The sequence below is a fragment of the Mizuhopecten yessoensis genome, unplaced genomic scaffold (assembly GCF_002113885.1).
Source record: "Mizuhopecten yessoensis strain PY_sf001 unplaced genomic scaffold, ASM211388v2 scaffold10823, whole genome shotgun sequence".
NCBI classification, from domain to species: Eukaryota; Metazoa; Mollusca; class Bivalvia; order Pectinida; family Pectinidae; genus Mizuhopecten; species Mizuhopecten yessoensis.
Window position 1 is genome coordinate 113,831 of NW_018408739.1, and position 23,368 is coordinate 137,198.

At 36.4% G+C, this 23,368-nt stretch overlaps 2 protein-coding genes across 2 annotated transcripts; one reads left to right on the plus strand and one right to left on the minus strand.

The window, feature by feature from the left end:
* Positions 1 to 1,194: 1,194 nt before the first annotated feature.
* Positions 1,195 to 6,827, minus strand: LOC110462708 (F-box/LRR-repeat protein 12-like). The gene is made up of 3 exons (XM_021516809.1): positions 6,651 to 6,827; positions 4,997 to 5,157; positions 1,195 to 2,538 (listed from the first exon to the last, which is right to left on the minus strand). The coding sequence occupies exons 1-3, from the start codon at positions 6,749 to 6,751 to the stop codon at positions 1,850 to 1,852; spliced, it is 951 nt and encodes a 316-aa protein (XP_021372484.1). The 5' UTR covers positions 6,752 to 6,827; the 3' UTR covers positions 1,195 to 1,849.
* Positions 6,828 to 6,900: 73 nt separating this feature from the next.
* LOC110462706 (serine beta-lactamase-like protein LACTB, mitochondrial) lies at positions 6,901 to 20,498 on the plus strand. Its single transcript, XM_021516808.1, has 7 exons — positions 6,901 to 7,514; positions 8,721 to 8,787; positions 9,920 to 10,110; positions 15,555 to 15,650; positions 17,482 to 17,629; positions 18,923 to 19,088; positions 19,389 to 20,498. Exons 1-7 carry the CDS (start codon positions 6,990 to 6,992, stop codon positions 19,996 to 19,998), a joined length of 1,803 nt encoding a protein of 600 aa, XP_021372483.1. The 5' UTR covers positions 6,901 to 6,989; the 3' UTR covers positions 19,999 to 20,498.
* The last annotated feature ends 2,870 nt before the right edge of the window (positions 20,499 to 23,368 follow it).

Below are 23,368 nucleotides of genomic sequence, written 5' to 3' on the forward strand. Positions count from 1 at the left end.
TATTGCAGAGTTATCTGCTCTTGTGAGGAGGTATTGATTGTTACGTCATCTGTTTGTGAGAGTAACGTCATCAGTTTTTGAGAAAACGACGTAATTTTCTCACACAAACCAATAACGTAACAATCAATACCTGCTCACGAGAGAAGATAACTCTGCAATACGCAAAGACGGAATATAAAGTTTAGAGTGATTAATAGAATCTTCCTCTACCTTGAGGTTGTGACAGAGATATTTCCTACCCCAAGGGTTGGAGATTTCTCTGTTACAACCTCAAAGTACAGGAAGGGGATGATTATTTTTCTCCCATCCTATTATTTCAGTCACAACTCCACAGACAGTAGTCTGCCATGTTTGTAAAGAAATACACATGTGGGGTATGAATAACGTCATTCACTTTTGATGACGTCACAATTACCGGTGACACATTTTAATGACGTCACATTTGAACATGTGCTAATCGGCACGAGGCTATCTCAAGATGACAAGCTGATCTTTCCCGCCTAAAACAGGAGACACACCTCAGGGTGGGAGAAATAATTATCAAATAGAGTGATATATTTTTCAAGTGCCAGGCTTAAAAAAACCCACAGTTGTATCATTTACAAGTTTTATAATATGGTAAAAAGGATTATTCCATCACATCCGAAACTAACAACCACATACATGTAAAAGATCCTACACAATATATAAACCGTCATCTCAAAACTAGCAACCACATACATGTAAAAGATCCTACACAATATATAAACCGTCATCTCAATACTAAAGAAATTTGTGTTATTCCACTCAAACACAAAGATAACCTACATAAAAATAGTTAACAGTTAAAGTATGAGTATGAGGGATATAGCAAGTTTATGATCCCGCGAGGCCAGGACTATTTCCCGAGGCAAAGCCGAGGGAAATAGTCCTGGACGAGGGGGATCATAAACTTGCTATATATCCCGAAATACACATACTTCAACTGTTTTATTATACCGATACAAACACTCCCTTACAATATTCTAAATATTATTAGACAACAAATTTTCAACAGTTGGGACACTTTATTAACAAAACTAAAATTTTCTGATTGTGCTGATTGGTCAATATTCGGTCAGGCCCCGCCCACGACGTCACTCAATTTCCCGCATTTTCCCAGGGAAATAGTTTCAAAACTATCGCACCCCTCCAGACGAACGATTTCCCTGGCATGCAGTAAGAGGGGAAATAGCTTGTTTATGTGGTTACTTTTGTATAGTGTAAAATAAGTAGAGGTATAATAATTCTATATTAAGTTAACTGAACCTGCTTATAGTTTTATGAAACATGACATGTAACAGCCCCACTCCAACCATTTTTATTTACCATACATTTCCATGTACATTGAATCTGTGTAATCTATAATCTAGAATAGACATGGTATATCTATTCAAAGTGAAGATAACCTGACAACATCCACATGGAAGTGATCTGTGAACTATGAGGGCACACCTTGTGTGTTGACACATTGTTAACATTGCAAAGAAAATTGGCGATCACCTTCATGTAGATGTTGTCCAGCCATCTTTGCTTTGAGTTACTTTTTGTGCTGGACTCTGAATTTCCTTAGGAATCCATCCACAAAAGGCTACTGAACATCATTCACCCCTGAAATATCATAATGAACTATTCCAACCTTTGAATTGGAACAGTTCAAATGTGTCTTCAGGGGTAAATGAATTCAATGAAAATTATCTTCATTCCAGACAGAATACTGAAACTGGTTCTGAATGTTCATGATCTAGACAAGATCTACTTATAAATACATACACCTTTATACATATTTTGTGTCTGTTTCCTTTGACTTTTTACATCTTAGGTCATTCTTTCAAACATCGCCATTGACAATTGTACAATTCGGCAATTCAGCTTGCAAGAGTTGTTTTTCCGTGTCATCATTGAAATCAAACACCAACACACTCAACCTTTTACAAGCCTTGAGTGACGACAGACCAGAGATGGTGAGTCTGCTGTTCGATTTGAGATCTAGATATTCCAGCTTTTGTAGCCCGGATGACAAAGTCTCCACGGCAGAATCGTTGAGCAGACTACAGTTCGACATATTCAGGTGACGGAGATTTTTGAGATGACGTGATATGTGATGAACGGCAAGTTCAGTGCACTGTGTATAACTCAGTTCAAGCCGTTCTAGCAGGGGTAGGGACGTTGCGACATGTTTGATTCCCTTTTCATTCAATCTGTAAAGTCCATTTAATTTTAATGTTTTCATTCTCGTCCAATTTCCAATGTCATGCATGTCAAAACTGTCCACCCTGCAGCAACAAGACAGGTCCAAGTCCACAATATTTTTCAGATTGTTTTCGTTTCCCTTTAGCCAGCGTGGTTGCCATGAGCAACCATGTAGCACCAGTCGAGTGAGGGAGCCTGGTAGGTTGCCAGCAGAGATGTTGTCAGTTTTACACATATGAAGGTGAAGGTCACAAATGTTTGGACATCTCTCTCCGAGATCCCGTAACATCGCGTCTGACAAAGACGGTTTCTTTTGCTTGCGTCCCCCTTAAATATAAAAAGGTTTTCTATTCAATCCCTATTCATCTGCTAAATAACTGAACTTCTCGTTAGTGTAGCGGACGTACAACTCTCAAACAAACAAGCAAGGGTAATATTCAATCTCTATATAGATATAGTTATGAATTTTAATATTTATTGAACATTCATTGAATTTTTTTTTTATTAAGCATTACATGATGCTATTATGTATCAAGCATAATGTCTACTGACAGAACTCTAAACAGGATCGCAAACACAGCAAATCAGGTATGTTATGCAATATGAGGTACGGTAGTCTAGTGGTAGGATGCCGGGCTCGTGACCGAAGGGTTGCGGGTTCGAATCACGTCACAGCGCTGTGTTGAATCTTTGAACAAGATACTTTACTCTGCTTGTTCCAGTCTACTCAGCTGTAAATGAGTACGTGGTTGGTAAGTGCTCGAATTGTTGAATGCTAGCTGCGAGTGTCAAAATGGCAGCACCTGCTGTATGCTTCCCAAGGAGTTGAAAAAGATATTGGCTGGTTGCAAAGGCCCTATAACCACGGATAATAATTTGTGAACCGCTTTGAGACGACCTACAAACTAGTTTGTGATAAAGCGGTATATAAGAACCTCAAATTATTACATATTTTTCCCAATTGTTTATTTGTAAGCCACAGGCCTCATTCCCAAATCAATAAGAAAAAAGCCCTGCATACAATATTATAACATACATATGTAGCCTAAAATATCATTGTCTTGGCTTTATATCAATTATCTCCATTGTGTTGTAAAATCATAATCTAGAAATCTGTGACATATAAAATAAAATAAAGTATAAAGCTAAACTATACTTGTTTCTCTACCCTTCTTACATAGTCATATATTATAATATTAACAAGCATACTGAGTATTTCTAAAGCAATACATGTCCCCTACCGGCCCCTGCTAGCTATACACTGTAATGATTTATAAAAATGGTGCCCTTTGGTGTTAATTTGGGAAAATGAAAATTATACAATCAGCTTGTACCTGAATTTAATGTAATTTTTCTATTCTACATTACCATCACTCATATTGTAAAAAATAAATCAGAATAAATGAATTTTCATGTATACTGCATATAACACACACATTTGACACTTTAAGTTCAGTAATGAACCGATTATATCGATTATGGAATTAGTTACCAAAATCGGAATCGATCGATGTTCAATTGTTATATCGATCATCAGTCCATAACTGGTTTCAACTAGTCCAGGATTTTGTATTAATAGCAACGGTGGCCCACCTCAACTCTACAACCCTGAAACTCAAACGTGTCCGAGATATTATGGTCTTTTGTAATTGTGTGAAGTTTGATCAAAATCCCTGAAGGAGTGAAGCCGCTAGAGCACTGACAACAATTTTCTAAAAATAGTAACAGTGACCTTGACCAAACAACCCTGAAACTCAAACTTCTCCAAGATATTATGGTCCTTTGTAATTGTTTGAAGTTTGAACAAAAACCCTTCAAGGAATGAAGCCGCTAGAGTGCTGACAAGGATTTTCTAAAAATATTAAGGGTGACCTTCACCTTGACCTAACAACCCTGAAACTCAAACGTGTCTGATATATTATGGTCTTTTGTAATTGTGTGAGGTTTGATCAAAATCCCTTCAAGGAATGAAGCTGCTAGAGCACTGACAAGGATTTTCTAAAAATAGTAACAGTGACCTTGACCAAACAACCCTGAAACTCAAACTTCTCCAAGATATTATGGTCCTTTGTAATTTTGTGAAGTTTGATCAAAAACCCTCCAGGAATGAAGCTGCTAGAACACTGACAAGGATTTTCTAAAAATAGTAACAGTGACCTTGACCAAACAACCCTGAAACTCAAACTTCTCCAAGATATTATGGTCCTTTGTAATTGTGTGAAGTTTGATCAAAAACCCTTCAAGGAATGAAGCCGCTAGAGCACTGACAAGGATTTTCTAAAAATAGTAACGGTGACCTTCACCTTGACCTAACAACCCTGAAACTCAAACTTGTCCGAGATATTATGGTCCTTTGTAATTGTGTGAAGTTTGATCAAAAACCCTTCAAGGAATGAAGCCGCTAGAGCACTGACAAGGACTTTCTAAAAATAGTAACGGTGACCTTCACCTTGACCTAACAACCCTGAAACTCAAACTTGTCCGAGATATTATGGTCCTTTGTAATTTTGTGAAGTTTGATCAAAAACCCTCCAGGAATGCAGCCCCTAGAGTGCTGACAAACATTGGTGTCCACAGACGGACGGAGAGGAATCCTATAGTCCCCTTGATTTCACTGGTAGGGGACTAATCAGATTATATGACGATGATGGTTGGCCGGTTTTGATTTTAGTAAGCAAAAATGAAAATGTATATTTCACAAACATAAACCGTACAGTGGGTCTATAATTTCAAGACAGCGCATGCTAATGTAGGTTATATTTTTTTAACAGATTATGTTAAGTACCTGAATCCACAAAACCGCGTACTTTCATTGTGAGAAGACACTCTGAGAAGTGAGCGCGGATCACCTTCCACATCTTTTGTAGGTTAAGGCGGTAGGGGAGGAGGTCTACATGTCTCCACAGTGTATTGTCCCTTACCACACGACGCCATGACCTGCAGACACTGAAACAACACAGCTCTGTTGAGAATTGGTTGACATTGAAAAAATACGGAGAAAATATGGGGAAAATGCAGAAAAACAGACTGAAAATATTTGATATGGAGAAATTGGACTAAGCCAAATTTACAAATTCAGAATACGATTGTGGACTTATGGAAAAATACGAAAAAAATGATGATTAATAAACACAGCAACTTCGGGCCATCTAGAACCCTGGTATATGGTTGGTCACTTTTCACATTCAAATTCTGAAAGCATTCAGGTCATTTGGGTTAAGGATGCATGAACGAACAATTGTATTTGAGAAGCAAATACCAGCATATATTCAGGTATTTATGATTGATAGCTTCTTGCTATGAATGTTTATAAGTCATGAGATGCACTCTATTCCAACAATGATCCGATTTTAAGGTTTGTATTGTTTTCAAAGTTAGCTTATATATGCTGGAAAAATACATGGAAATGTCTTACTGATTAGCAATATTGTTAACAAGACATTAAAAATAGTCACACATTATAAAGTTGCCAACCTTTATGGAAATTATTGAAAAGCGACAATTGTCAATTCTAAACAGTCCCAAAATTGTCAGTTTATGGCGGCTGAGGCTTGGGCACTAAAATATAATTAGTAGTTGAAGCAGTTGACTTTTTGTTATGGTTTAACCATAATTACTTTAATTAGGGATAATTTGTAGATAAAGCTGTAAATCTCATCCAATGATTCAAATACTGAATGTAAACAGTGCATGATTGTTGGTGTTCACGTATTTTGAATTCTCATTTACCCTTAATTCCTTCTTTATCTGCATTATCTAGTGTCAGCATTCATTTTCCATATTTTTTCTGTATTTCTTCGTATTTCGTTTCTCCGTATTTTGTTCATTCTTTTTCCATATATTCTCCGCATTTTTCCATTTTTTTTTCAAAATACGGAATAAATGCGGAAATTAGTGTCCAAATACTCCCATCCGTATTTTTCCGTATTTTTTTTATGGAGAAAATATTGAAATCTGAGGTACTGGATACCAATTTAGGCAGATACACTGTTTAATATCGAAAAAAATGCAAACAATATATATATGTTAATACAGAAATAATAAACATCCCCAGTTTTTTTTTGGTGTCAGGTCTAGATAATAACATATAAACTGGGTGAGGTGAATGATAGGCAATTTATGTCCTTTATCCGTTGAAATGTTAATGAAAACATCCGAGGTGTTCCGATTTTGACCACTCCACATACTGTTTTTGTGAAGTGTGAGGGGTGTCATGGGGATCGTTCCATTGGGAACAATTTTCGGACATAATGATCAATAGTGTGACTTGTGTACTTTTTAGGCCTACGGTCGCAAGCTCATAACACAGAAGGTGCATGCTTGGAGAATGATCTAGGATTTCACTTCAAACCGGTATCCTACATATTTAAGGATATAACACAGTCTTTTACTGTTTGAATTGCTGTCTATGTAAATTGTGCAATGGGTTATCAATTTACCTTCCAGTCCGACACAAATCCTTGACAGAGAGATAGGACAAGATTTCTAGCAGAATATTTTCTGGTAAATGGTTGATGTTTACATCAATAACATCCGTCATCTTGAGAAATCAACGTAGAATAAACGCTTGAACTTGATTACATTATATGACTTTTTAGGAAGGAATTTTATTTCCAACGGGTCCCATTCCTCTTAAAAAGAACGTATTGATATAGTTTCATTATAAAATTAGAAAAATAACATAATAGGCATACTCTGCGGCATTTCCAATTTGTAGTATCTATACCGCAGACCTAACTACTTGATTTCAGAGTTATCGCCCTTGCGTAAACAAAGAGATGTTTCCTGCTGGATTTCCTCGTAGAATTGTTCACATAAAGAGACACTTAACGGTGTTTTCAAGGCAAAAACTGGTGACACCAAGTAAAACGAGATTTACTAAGGACAGATGCATCAATACGTTAACGGGAATTAATGGAGGAAAACGGAACTGTTCTACTTTCATTTTCCAAATACAACACACAGGTCAAAGTCCAACTTTGAATTCAATATGTACATGTAGACAAAATCTTGAAAGGTTTACCATAAATAGTTCTGCTCGCGTATCAGGAAGATGTTATCATCACAACAAAGATGTACGAAATACTAACGTCGAGTTGCCGAGCTTGAAGTGTGCTTTTGGCCTAGTGCTAGGTAGCTTAGTTTGTTTAGGTTTGGGGGTTTATAAGTTGAAAACGGAAGCGTACAGTTGTGACTATGAGGAGCAACCTAGTCCACAGGCAACACTTACAGGAGAAGGAAGGAGGTCCATAAATCTCAATGAGGCTATTGACAGATCTAGAGATTTGGCCAGAAGGATCAAGGTATATATACTTTTGATAAGTGGCCGGGTCACCATCAAACCTGTGTCCCTCTTTTACAGTGTTTCGTCTTTTTGGCCTGTAAAGGCGAGAATCAACAACACAATATATAATCATAGCTGCATTCTAATAAAGTACAAGTATATTAAGAACAGACTCACAGGGGGAACACTGACTGAATCATCTGTTTGACCTAGCTATTACTGACCTAAACGGGAGAGGAGAGGGGGGCTAGATCTTCACCCTGACAGTGGCTTATTTGGCATGTGCATGTGCGTGTAAAGACTCTCTATCAATATGCAAAATGTCCCATAAATGACTAGTAACATATATGTATATGTAATCTACAATTTCACTCAGTCACATTGTTGTACAGTTGAACAATACACATCACTCACTTCATTTTCTAATGTACTGTATAAACCTCCTCCAGCAATTAAATTGAATTAAGCTAAATTATATTGTTGATCGTGATTAGCTTTGTTGACTGATATAGAGTCGTAAATAATGAGAAAAGTGTTATAATCTCAATATGACTTATGTAAAAATATGTACATGTAACTGACTGACAGGCATAAAATTAGTTATGAGACCTTCTGGGTCAGTTTGATTAACTCACCTATTACATGGCTTTGTTTATCACGTAACATACTTTATACTATGAACAACTTGTGTCATAGCTAGGATACAGAAAGACTGTAATCAGATATGGCCTTAAGCTTTGCACTAGAGAGATAAGTTTACCTTTGGTTCAGCTCTGTAGTAGGGAGTTGGTTAAGTGGAAGATTTGGATGTTGCTCACAGTGCATGTAAATTAGTAAAATATAGAACAGTGGGACAGCTCGGAGGCAGTCATATCTGTTTTTATAAAAATGATGTTATCTTTATGTTAAAAAAGGCAGAATTTCCTCAGGTGAAAATGACCTGAAAAAACCCCGATCTGATATAGAACTCAATGCAAGCTGAACTACGTACAAGTCAGGTCAAATTCACAGGAAGTTATTTTTTCTGGTCAATTTCGGGTTATTGTCAGGTAAATTTTTCATCTGAAATTGACTTATGTTTTATATTTCATTTTAATGTCAGAATAAGCTGGCAATGAATTGAACTTGATTTGAATTGACTTGAAGAAATTTTGTCTATGTAAAATTAAGTGTAAGATAATTAGGAAAGCGATTATTTTTGTTATGATTTACTTTGATTTTTTAGGATGAATCAGGAAGTCCTGGTCTGGCAATCTCTGTCAGTGTAGATGGACAAGAGGTCTGGAGTGAAGGTAACACAATACACAACAAATTATAACAGCAAAATTGTTTATGTGGGTAAGCATTCCCTGGTACATTATAATATTCTGTCCTGTTACAGTCGGGCCACTGACCAACCATTGTTTCAAGCATAGGGTATACAGTTGGCAAGGGGAAACCCGAACCTCAGGGTTGTAAATAGTTGTGTCTTCGGGGTGGGGGTGGGTGGCAAGTTGAAGATTTGGAAAAAGGACGGAGGAATGTAGCAGAATAGGACTGGATCGATTGTCAGTGACCAGGTTGCAGAGGGTCCTGGGTTCAAACCCAAATCTGAACGTGCATTTTTCAATCTCTTGTTGCACTTAAAAAAAATCACTTTTTTATATTTTTGGAACAAATGTCCAATAAGGTAGTACAAAAGATAATGAAGAATCAACCGACTACATTTTACTACTGGCTTATCTCCCCCTTGGTTGAAAACTTAGGATCAGACATCCAAGTGATCAAAATTATTAGAGTTATTTTTTTTCTAATTAATTCAATATTCTAGAGATATTTGGGCCAGTCTAGGTAATAATGTTAGAGGCGACAAGCATGGATACCTGTTTGTAGTCTGCAGTCTGTGAATATAAAAAGTCAAACTTCGATGTTGCGAACTTTGAAGGACCATCGAGAAAAATTGAAGCATCAAGACTTTGACTAATGAGTACATTTTGTATTAAACTTGGAACATCTTTAAACTCTACAATAGACGGAATTTATATATATAAGATTAATGTAATTAGAAAAAAAGGTTTGATATATTTGTGCACTAGCTGTAATTGCATGTTTAGGTGTTAACCTTACACTTCGATTTATTAGTTGTAATTTTCCACGTGTTCTAACGATTACATAGGATACAGAGGTTAATTGTCTAAATGTTAAAGTCTGGTGTTACATAGGATACAGAGGTTAATTGTCTAAATGTTAAAGTCTGGTGTTACATAGTTCTGGTTGTGTTATTAACTCATTCACCCCTGAAATTTCATGATGAACTATTACAACCTTTGATTTGGAAGAGTTCAAACGTGTCTTCCGGGGTAAATGTGTTAAAGAGCTGTATTAAATGTCTGATACGAATTGTTGGCTTTATGCCTTGCTACAGATCTGTGGTCTTCGTTTCAGGTCTTGGCTATGCTGACGTGGAGAACCGTGTTCCTTGCTCTGCTGACTCTGTCCTCAGAATCGCCAGTATCAGTAAATCCATCACTATGGTAGCCGTTGCTAAGCAGCTTGAGGCTGGCACACTAGATCTTGACAAACCCGTCCAACACTACGTACCGAATTTTCCAGAGAAAACAGTTAACGGCAAGAAGGTGATTACTATTGACTATATAATTATGTCATTCCTACTTCTAAATATCTGTTCCATCACAACAAATCAGTTCAGTTTCCTCACTGGTTTTGATATCCAAAGATCAAAGGTCAAGGTCAAAGTCACATAACTGACATAAAATAACTACTGCCATAAAGTACCAAGCACTGGTAAGGAAGCAGTGTATGAAGTTTAGTTTGCCCATCCCAGCCCATGGCATTCAAGTTATTGGGTGGAGACTAATTTTCTATTTACAGTAACATTTTTTTATGTTTAGTACTATGAGGTGTTTGCTTAAAGAAATCCTGGACTAGTTACATTGATATAGGACTAGCAAATAATGTATCCAACTAGTCCTGTGGACTACCAAGCAAAACTAAACCGTGTGTAACCCTGAGTCTCACAATAGTGTGAGTTCTTATGTGCTAATCAAACTCATATTTCATACATGGCTTTCTTACCAATGATGCATGCTTAGGGTTGCTTTTAAGGTCCGAAGTTTAAAGGTTAATGTTACTATAAATAGAAAAGTTGTTTTTTCCCAATAACTTTAGTCCAGGTTGGCTGGTCAGCACACAGACTACATGGATTCCCTCTTTACCTAACATTCTTGTTGATTCTTGTACACAATATCTGGAACCATTATGGGCTGATCAAACTCAAACTTCCTACACTGCTTCTTTACCAAGAGAGATTGCTCGGTATGCTTATAAGATTGAAAGGTATTTAGGCTGCTGGTACTGAATATTCAAGAAATAACCAGTTTTCTTTGGGGGGTGGTACTCTCTCACCACTGGTCATAATCTGTGATGTCACCATGGATATTAATACTGGTCATCATTGAATGTTCTTTGATGTCACCATTGGTGATGTTCTGTGATGTCATCATTGGTGATGTTCTTTGATGTCATCATTGATAATGTTCTTTGATGTCACCATTGATAATGTTTAATGATGGAACCATTGATAATGTGATGTGATGTGATGTGAATCTATAACTATTGGATTTAATGTAATTAGAAAAATACGCTTGATGTATTTGTACACTGTATTTTTTTTCAGATGAAAACGTTTAAATGTTCTTGTGCAGGCATTTGTTTTACTTCCATTTATTAGTTGTAATTTTCAACATGTTCTAACGATTGGGTCTTGATTGTAGTTCGGAACAGCATGTAATTTGACTTTTAAAAGTTTGATTCATAAATAGAATATCAGTAGCGATATACATTTTTTTTTTAAAAATCCAGACTTTGTCGCAAGTTTGACACATCAAGAAATTCAAATCTTGTGATGTTACCATTGGTGATTTTCTGTGATGTCACCATTGATAAAGTTCTGTGATGTCACCATTGATAAAGATCTGTGATGTCACCATTGGTAAAGTTCTGTGATGTCCCCATTGGTAAAGTTCTGTGATGTCACCATTGGCAATGTTCTGTGATGTCACCATTGATAACGTTCTGTGATGTTACCATTGGTGATGTTCTGTGATGTCACCATTGGTTATGTTCCTTGATGTCACCATTGGTAATGTTCTGCGATGTCACCATTGGTTATGTTCTTTGATGTCACCATTGATTATGTTCTGTGATGTCACCATTGGTGATGTTCTGTGTTGTCACCATTGGTAATGTTCTGTTAGGTCACCATTGATACTGTTATGTCACCATTGGTAATGTTCTTTGATGTCACCATTGATTATGTTCTGTGATGTCACCATTGATAACGTTCTGTGATGTTACCATTGGTGATGTTCTGTGATGTCCCCATTGGTAATGTTCTTTGATGTCACCATTGATTATGTTCTGTTATGTCACCATTGGTAATGTTCTTTGATGTCACCATTGATAATGTTTCTTGATGTCACCATTGGTAATGTTCTTTGATGTCACCATTGATAATGTTTCTTGATGTCACCATTGATAATGTTCTTTGATGACACCATTGATAATGTTCTGTGATGTCATCATTGCTAATGTTCTGTGATGTCACCATTGGTTATGTTCTGTTATGTCACCATTGATAATGTTCTTTGATGTCACCATTGGTAATGTTCTTTGATGTCACCATTGATAATGTTTCTTGATGTCACCATTGATAATGTTCTTTGATGTCACCATTGATAATGTTCTGTGATGTCATCATTGATAATGTTCTGTGATGTCACCATTGGTGATGTTCTGTGATGTCACCATTGGTAATGTTCTGTTATGTCACCATTGATACTGTTATGTCACCATTGGTAATGTTCTTTGATGTCACCATTGATAATGTTCTGTGATGTCACCATTGGTAATGTTCTCTGATGTCACCATTGATTATGTTCTGTGATGTCACCATTGGTGATGTTCTGTGATGTCACCATTGGTAATGTTCTCTGACGTCACCATTGATTATGTTCTGTGATGTCACCATTGGTTATGTTCTTTATTGATAATGTTCTGTGATATTCTTGATGTCACCATTGGTAATGTTCTGTGATGTCACCATTGGTTATGTTCCTTGATGTCACCATTGGTAATGTTCTGCGATGTCACCATTGGTTATGTTCTTTGATGTCACCATTGATTATGTTCTGTTATGTCACCATTGATAATGTTCTTTGATGTCACCATTGATTATGTTCTGTTATGTCACCATTGGTAATGTTCTGTGATGTCACCATTGGTAATGTTCTGTGATATCACCATTAATAATGTTCTTTGATGTCACCATTGGTAATGTTCTGTGATGTCACCATTGATAATGTTCTGTGATATCACCATTGATAATGTTCTGTGATGTCACCATTGGTAATGTTCTGTGATATCACCATTGATAATGTTCTTTGATGTTACCATTGGTGATGTTCTGTGATGTCACCATTGGTAATGTTCTGTGATGTCACCATTGATAATGTTCTTTGATGTTACCATTGATAATGTTCTGTGATGTCACCATTGATAATGTTCTGTGATGTCACCATTGATAAAGTTCTGTGATGTTACCATTGGTGATGTTCTGTGATGTCACCATTGATTATGTTCTGTGATGTCACCATTGATAATTTTCTGTGATGTCACCATTGATAATGTTCTGTGATATCACCATTGATAATGTTCTGTGATGTCACCATTGATTATGTTTTGTGATGTCACCATTGATTATGTTCTGTGATGTCACCATTGGTAATGTTCTGTGATGTGCCCATTGATAATGTTCTGTGATGTCACCATTGGTGATGTTCTGTGATGTTACCATTGATAATGTTTTGTGATGTCACCATTGATAATGTTCTGTGATGTCACCATTGGTGATGTTCTGTGATGTTACCATTGATAATGTTTTGTGATGTCACCATTGATAATGTTCTGTGATGTCACCATTGGTAATGTTCTGTGATGTCACCATTGATAATTTTCTGTGATGTCACCATTGATAATGTTCTGTGATATCACCATTGGTAATGTTCTCTGATGTCACCATTGATTATGTTCTGTGATGTCACCATTGGTAATGTTCTGTGATGTCACCATTGATAATGTTCTGTGATGTCACCATTGATAATGTTCTGTGATGTCACCATTGATTATGTTCTTTGATGTCACCATTGATAATGTTCTTTGATGTCACCATTGATAAAGTTCTGTGATAACATTTTCCTGTGGTGTAACCCTTAACATTTTATGTGATAACATTTTTTTGTAATATAGTCATCTGTTTCGTAATCTTTAACACTTTTTATTTGATAACAATGTTTTTGTGATGTTACACTGTTTTCTGTGATAGTAACCTTGAACAGTTTTCCTTATAAAACCATCGACACTTTTCTGTCTGATAACCATTGACACTTCGAGTATTTACATATGTGTCCCTGCAGGTAGGGCGTAAGAATTGTACCTGCTGCTCCAATTGCATGATCGTAAGAGGAGACGAAATTTGGGACCTTATCTTTTCTCTTCTTTCTAAACAACTTTCTTCTTCCTAATGTCTCCCTTGTTTAATTGAGCGTTCGCCCCTGTGAGGAAGGCTTTGGGTTCTGTCCCCTGGCCGAGGCATATACCAGAGTCTGTAAAAATGGTAGTTTCTACTCCTGCTTAACGCTCAGTAATTTAGGAGTGGGATGACTGGTTCGCCTGTTGTCAGCATAATGTGACCGGGTTGGTGTCTTCGGCAGTATGTTTCAGTAAGTGAGGTAGCACTATAAAGTCAGCATCAGTTCCGCGCTATCACAAGGAGACAAACACGAACATATCGCATCCTCCCAAAACACACATGCATACACTACACGCATACACTACACGCATGCATCTTGTACACAGGGGAGGCCGTCCTTAAATGACCATAGCTATTGATAGGACGTTAATCAATACTAAACCAAACCAAACCAAACCAAACCAAACCAAACCAAACCAATTTAAATATGTTTCATTCCATGTTTTATGTCATATAACCATGTATAAACCATGTTAATGTGATGCAGCCAAAGTAACAAATTGTCTCATTTCAGAGGTGAAGTGACTTCCTGAATTCTAGCTCTGGTAATTCAGCACCAAAGTTTATAATTCTTTAGGTGATTAATACTTGGTTGTCAGCTGGTCGTTTATCAGGAATCTACTTAGTATCAGTAAAGCTTACTAAATGCATTTACTAAACCAATAACATGTACATGGCAGATCTAGAGGAGTTCCTGGGCTTCAGCAAATCTCTATGCCTTGGTTTGTTTATATTTTTCCAAACCATGTATTTTTCCCATTCCCATAAACGTATAAGTGGCATATCTAGGGGAGTATTCTGTGCCTTAGTAAGATTTTCCGGGTTAAAGCAAATCTCACCGTTAACTCACCGTTGTCGACGTCATATACCATTAGTCTTTGACTACTTATTACTGACGCTTCTACTAATTCTACTGGTACAAAGACTTGGTTTTTTTCAAGCCCATGTATTTTCCCCTTTCCCATAAACGTATAAGTGGCATACAATTTGCATCTAGGGGAGTATTCTGTGCCTAAGTAAGTTTTTCTGGGATTTTTTTCTGTACAATGTAAGTGACACAACTCGAGGAGCTAACAGGGCTTAACCCTTTCACCACTGTAGACCATAATGGACTCATCCAGATCAATGCATGGTAGAGTCTACTAAAGTTACATAGGGGTGAAACGGTTAAGCAAGTCTCCTAGCCTTGGTTTCAAAACCAAGTATTTTCCTATTTTAACAAACACACACTGAGAACAGACCCTGGCAAATTCGGTTATTATTAGCTCTTTTTCATTTCTATAGATAATCTCAAAATGAAAGTGATTTTAGGTTCATATTCCTTTGTGTTTCAAACAATATAAAATTGGTTCGTTTTTAAGCACATTTATCCCTGTGTCGTTTCCTACTTAAATTTGTAAGGTTTGGCCATAATCTCAACAGTGCTAAAACTTATTTTGACTTAAAGAAACACAATATCTATTTTGACAGGTAACCATAACAACCAGACATCTGGTGTCTCACCTTGGAGGGATCCGTCACTACCACACAAAAGCCAGTATACCCAAAGTGGAGGCGAACACACAGGTAATTTCGGCTATCATTTGTAGAATCCTTTGTGTGTATGTATATCTAAGCCAAAATGTAGACACATTTTTTTCACTTGTCCAAAATTTCTTATGAGTTTTTGTGATGGCTCTGCGTGCAGACTTTGTCTGACATCCCTCCCTCGATCCCACGTCCGTTTCCATAAGTGGAATAGAAGATATATATATATGTTTCCTGTTGACTGCCATATATCTTTCACAGGTAGGACAAAATGTTGATATTTGTTACCAGGGCGAAGCACGAATGAAATCATAGTAAATTATGTCATTTGAATGAAACATATTTAGTGTTCGTTTGGAAAACCATTAATTTTTTCTATTTCTAACATTTTTAACTCATTCAAACCTGGCATTTCATAATGAACAATTCCAAACTTTGAATTGGAAGAGTTCAAATGCAACTTCAGGGTGAATGTGTAAAACTTCCTCAACAAAGTGCTAGATCTAGTAGCGTTATCTTTAGTGCACAATTTTAACAATGACATGCTTAACAACAGACTAACGCCATATCGTCATATTCAGCGCAATTCTACCACGTATTATCTGGTAGAATTTGCTTACCAAATTGTTGTCAATTTTGTAGTTATGTTTTTAACTTAATTTCTGTAATGAAAATGTACAAATGACTACTTATTGAATATTGTACTGTTGCTTCATCAACAGCTGAACAGAACATCTGCGGCTTTGAATGCAGTGAATGGAAAATACCATTCCGATTGGTCAATATAACAAATTCAGTTAATAACCGTATATCTTCATTAGTTTTAAATACATTGATAACAAAACATTATTTTCCGTGTATAGTACTTGAATAGTATAGCCGCTGTTCAGCACCACTCCCCTAACACACCAGAGATAAATCATAGTAAGCCACAAAAACTCTGGAAAACCTTATGATGTCCCGACGAGTTTAAAAATAAAGAATTACCTTACTTCTGATTTAAATATATAACACTCTCCTGATTTTGATATTCCAATTTTGTATGCGTGGCAGAAAAGAAAAGAAAACAACATTAAAATGTTTTACACCGTAGCCTACGCTGTCTGTCTCGGGCTAGAATGATCCACCACTCAATGCAAACCATGGACTTATATATATAAATCTAATCTAATTCCGTGATTCAAACTGGTTACCAGGTGTACGTCGACCCTGCCCTTCATCAATCTCGTGCACCTTACCTTTCACTGACCTATCTGTGTATTGTTCATACTACCTTTCACCCATACGAACCATTATGAATATTCATGTACTCTCCGCCTTTCGCATCTATTTGAACCCTATTCCGTCTTTGCGTATTGCAGAGTTATCTTCTCTTGGGAGCAGGTATTGATTGTTACGTCATTGGTTTGTGTGAGAAAATTACGTCGTTTTCTCAAAATTTAATGACGTTACTCTCACAAACAAGTGATGTAACAATCAATACCTGCTCCCAAGAGAAGATAACTCTGCAATACGCAAAGACGGAATAAGGAAATGAAACACATACCATTTTTAACTGTTATACTACATAACGCAGTAAACTTTAATTAATTAATATGTGTGTTTACCGTATGTCGGTAAAAATGTCCTCAATTTTAAAGGAAAATGTTAAGTAAATCAATATGAAGTATTGCTCAAGTTAACTTATCACACGATCCACTGACTTGAAATGACTCAATCTAACGGGTAAGAGTATATACGAGAAAATAGTTACGTAGGACCAATGTGATGACGATTCTACAATGATGGGCACCACCATGATCCTTTATGGATTTGTAGCTTAATTAAGTAGTTATGAATCAATGAGTATTAATTAATGGGTTGAATCCAGACTACAAAGACAAGCAAACCTGGCCAGAAAACTGCTGCTGAAGAGACATCTGAATTATCATTGGCCGAGTACCTTATATCTACCAACTACAAAAGTGTCACCGAAAGTCTGAACTTGTTCAAGGATGACCCTTTAGTACACGAACCAGGTATATATGAGACATAAAAGTTCAGTAACGACTTGTGATACATAGTATTAAGACGTACATGTCACCTGTTACCTTTTTCAAGGGACTGTCTCTCTGAACCCGAATGTTTACCATCTGGTCCATCTGAAGCATAAATGACCAAGTTTGGTCCTCTTGTCGTAAAATTTCGACCAAATATATTTCTGTTTTAATGCAATAATATCTCAGAGAACAATACCAACTTTGTATATCATGAATTGCAAATGAAATTTCAAATATCCTTACATAAGACTTCACAAAAGGTGTGAAAATCCATCAAGCCTTATAACTCTTATTACGTTAAACTACCCCTAGAGGCCCTGGTCAGTGGTCATTGGTTGTGTTTACATGATACTTTAGCTAATACATGTCACTGGTCACGATATGAACTTTTTGAAAATGATATAAATTAGTAATCTAATTGAATTCACCAATCATGGAACTTAAGAAATGCAGCAAAAACATTCGCTTGCATTTGTTCTTCTCTATGAGTTAGCCCAGAGGGACAAATTCCTCTGAGGTTGACATGTATGACAAAGAAAATACGAATTTTATCATTAACAAAAATAAAGGAGGGATAGAAGAAGTGCATAAAGAGGACGAGGAGGGAAAGATGGAGAAAGAGTGATAAATATGAAAAATGTGGAAGAGACTTACGATGGGAAATATAAATATAAAACATAAAGAAGGTTATAGGATTTCTGATACAGTGTGCTGTGCATTGGCAAAAGTGGAAATTTTGGTGGTGTGAGTAAAAAAAAAAGCATGGAAATATCCAAACCAGAATATTAATTTATACAATGAAGATAACATATAGGTTATAAATAGAATATATATAAATATTTCAGAACAATTGCCAGGGTGAACATGTTCACACTGCAACCAGTCTAATGAGATTCAACATGAACGTTTCTACATGGCCAATTTCCAATTTTACAGTGTAAAGTTAAAATAACAAATTTTACTTTATACACAAAAAGTGTACGTATTAAACGTGTGTCAACGTTTCAAGACCGACCGGTCCGTTTTCAAGCTATGACCAGTGAGCGATTTGTATTGTTTACCTGTACAACAATGTGACGAAATTGTATGTTTCGTCTATCGACATAGAGTATATAGTATACACTGTATCGAATAGGTTTCAGTGTATAAAGTAAAACTTTGATATTACATATATCCAAACTGATGAATCCTATTGGAAGTAAAAAGTGACAGTCAATCCTTGCACTTTCGATGACATTGAAGGGCCTTGATTTCCTGTATGTTTTGCTTTAGGCTCCAAATATCTGTATACAACATACGGCTTCACCTTGTTGAGTGCTGTATTGGAGGCTGTGGCTAAAACACCATTTGAGAAAATGATGCAGAAATATATTATTGAGATGGGTATGGATGATACCTTCCTTGACGAGAACACTCCTATCATCTACAACAGAGGAAGGTAGGTACAATGTATAAGGTATTCAGTCTTTGCGTATTGCAGAGTTATCTTCTCTTGTGAGCAGTTATTGATTGTCACGTCATTGGTTTGTGCGAGAAAATTACGTCGTTTTCTCAAAAGTTGATGACGTTAGTCTCACAAACAAGTGACGTAACAATCAATACCTGCTCCCAAGAGAAGATAACTCTTCAATACGCAAAGACGGAATAGGTTTATATAATGTATATAAACTATGCGTCGTCTACTTACTGCTTTGTACTATTCAATCTTGTATAGATGACTACTTATTTGCTGTTTCAGACATTACATGAAGAACAAGAGAGGACGCCTCATCAATACCCCCTATGTGGACCTCTCGTACAAGTGGGCCGGGGGTGGTTTCCTCTCTACCACACGTGATCTCATTAAATTTGGTCACGTGATGCTGTACAGTTATCAGCAAGGGTCAGATACCAAAAATAATCAAAACAGAGGTCAAAGTTCAAAGGCGAACTCAAACAGCAAAAGTCAGAAATCCAAGGCTATTAACACTTCTAATCAGGAAGACAAGAAGAGCAAAGCGACTGGATTTCTCAAAGGAGAATCTGTACAGTTGCTTTGGGAACCTGTTGTTAATACCAAAAGCTCTGCTTTTGATAAATTTGGATATTATGGGATGGGATGGGATGTAGTACCAGAGGGTGAAAACTTCCGGTGTTGTCATCAAAGTGATCATATTGTTTCACACACAGGTGGGGCGGTGGGAGGGAGCAGTGTCTTAGTCATAAAACCAAAAAAGTGTGATATAGACAGTGACTCCCATGGGGAGCCCCAAGGTGTTGTTGTTGCTATGATTGTCAACATGACAGCAGTCTCTTTATACAAAACCGCTGTCAAGGTTGCTAAATTATTTGAAGAAGCATCATCTTAACTCTAAAGTTTCTTTATGCTACCAGAATGCCACATGAACATGTAACTGGTCTTTTCTTTTCTAAAAGAGCTCTTCCCACTTAAGACTCGGATGCTTTTATAATGATAAATAGGTTTAATTTGTTTGATTTGTTACAGATTTGAATGAATGAATTATAGAAAGAATGCAACTCGCTGGTTCTATCAAAGCTTTGTTTATGTTATTGATATAGGTAAGAAGTACCATAATTATATCCGGCATTTTTGCTGCTCTCAATGTCCCTTTTTGTTTACTCAAGATGACTATTTTTATACAGGTTTAAACTTTGAGATCTAGAAATATGTAACAATTTAACTTTCGAGAGATATTGTCCTGGATGTTAACTGCCGAATATATATTCCAGTGTACAGTAAAGGTAGAAATATTGACGATAAGTAGTATCCACAATTGAATTTGTCACAATTTATGTATCGACATATTTGTATCACCTGTACCAGTACATATACCGGTATACCTGTACCAGTACATATACTGGTACACCTGTACCAGTACACCTGCACCAGTACATATACCGGCATACCTGTACCAGTACATAGACGGGTATACCTGTACCAGTTCACCTGTACCAGCACATCTGTACCAGTTCACCTGTACCAGCACATCTGTACCAGTTCACCTGTACCAGTACATCTGTACGAGTTCACCTGTACCAGTACATGTACCGCTATACCTGTACCAGTACGTATACCGGCATACCTGTACCAGTACATATACCGGTATACCTGTACCAGTACACATGTACCAGTACACCTGTACCAGTACACCTGTACCAGTACATCTGTACCAGTTCACCTGTACCAGTACATATACCGGTATACCTGTACCAGTACACATATACCAGTACACCTGTACCAGTACACCTGTACCAGTACATCTGTACCAGTTCACCTGTACCAGTACATATACCGGTATACCTGTACCAGTACACATATACCAGTACACCTGTACCAGTACACCTGTACCAGTACATCTGTACCAGTTCACCTGTACCAGTACATATACCGGTATACCTGTACCAGTACACATGTACCAGTACACATGTACCAGTATACCTGTACCAGTACACCTGTACCAGTACATGTACCGGTATACCTGTACCAGTACACCTGTACCAGTATACCTGTACCAGTACACATGTACCAGTATACCTGTACCAGTACACCTGTACCAGTACATGTACCGGTTTACCTGTACCAGTACACCTGTACCAGTATACCTGTACCAGTACATGTACCGGTATACCTGTACCAGTATACCTGTACCAGTACATATACCGGTATACCTGTACCAGTACACCTGTCATTTAAGATATAATTTAAAACAATCACAACTGCCAAAATACCGACCTACATACGTGCTTGCAAGATATTTTCTTTGTTTTGTTAAATTTCTTATTCAGATTGTTATCATTGTTTATTGATGAACTTTGCCCATCAATTATTGTTTTTGATTAACCTAGTCATGTTTCCAGCATTATAAAAACCTAATATAACATATACATGCATTATAAACTTTTAATTTACAAGTGTTGATTGTTTTACATGTTCCCTTGTATGAAGTATCTCAGATATTGCAGCTTAAGGTTCAACAAGCCCCCTAGAAGATGAATTGTCGTCTCAATTTCAACCTGTGCTTTTCAGTTTAAATGTTGATTACATATCTAGCTCATTCATAACAAGACAGAATGTTATCAAATGGCACGTCATTTAAAGTTCATTTCCTCTCAACAGCTTATAAAAGAGAGTTTAAGCTCCGCATGGCCTAGGTATATAAATAAACTTTAAATTATACGTCATTTCTTAGCACTCAGTCGCAAAAGAGATTGACATGCTATAACCCGGTGAACTGTTTTTATGAAGACGCCAGCCTTAATGCCATCTTTCGACTATTTAACCTAGCTATGTTTTTTATAGCCAATGTACAAGTTCAATATATTCAAATAACATATATAAGTTCCGATTTTTAATAAGGGTCCTTGAATATGACTTAGCAAGGGGTTGAAATTTAGTGTTACTACAGCATCTATTAGGGGGCTTGTTGAACCTTGTTATAATCTTCAAACAACTTCTTCTAAAGATCTACAGTGACTAGAGTGTAGAATTACAGTGTAGCTTGCTAGCTTGAAGCTCATATGGATACATTTTCTTATTCAGATCATCGTTTATTGATGAACATTGTGTATTTTTTGGTATATTTTGTTTTTGCTCTACCTAGTCGTGTTTCCGGCATTTTAGAAACATAATATAACATATAAATGCATTATTACATTATAATTTATAACTGTTGATTGTTTAACAAGTTATCTTGTATGAAGTAGCTTAAGTCGAAAATCTGTAATCTTTAAATAACTTCTTCTAAAGAGCTACAGTGACTAGAATGTTGAATTACAGTGTAGGTTTCTAGCTTGAAAGTCAGATGGATATCTAAATGTTTCTGTGGTCAAACGTTTGTTTTTTTCAATTTTCAAACAATGTTCATCGCGATCGAAATCATATTTATATATACATAAATATTTATTCAGATTTTTATCTGAAAATCATCATTTGAAACATAATCAAACAAATAATATAGAATGACCTATGTTTGTTTTAGTAAATATCGAATGTTGTTTTATAAAACAAAAACAAAAAACAATAAACACATATCAAGCAGCAATTTGTGTTGAGTTCCATTGATGTATTAACGTATCTGCTCTCTACGGCTTGGTAAGCTCTGCCCACGGATAAACTAGCGTATACTCGGTGAAGCTTTCCTTTTGATCCATTTACTTTTCATATGAAATGAGCAATATTCCCTCGATATATAATTGCTGTGTTCAGATCCCTGGACCTAGTTGTTCAAAAGGTTATGATTAGCTTATTCAGTGAATAGCGCAAAGTTTAATTTGTGTGTAACTTTAAAACAAAACTATTGAATAAGATACAATTTTCCAGATATCATATATTTGGTAGAATGAATTCACTTGCAAAATTGTGAGATTTTACCTTGAATATGAACGAAATTATCAAAGGTTGAGAATGTCGTTAAACAGTGATTAAACTAACCACCTTTTGAACAACTGGGCTCTGACGTGAGTCGCTTGCAGCAATGAACAAATTTGACCATTGGTCCCAGGATGTTACTTTGCAAGTTGCATCCTGAGATGAAAGGCTATAAGATTATGACTTTGTTCGACTTTCAATCACAGTGGTGAAATGTTTAAAAAAAAAAAAAACAGGTTCTTTTGAATTAAATTTAATCATACATACTGATATTTTATTTTGCCTGTAGCTTTATTTTAGATCAGGTTTGAGTTTACAAGTGTGAGATTTATACCAGGTGAGCGATGCAG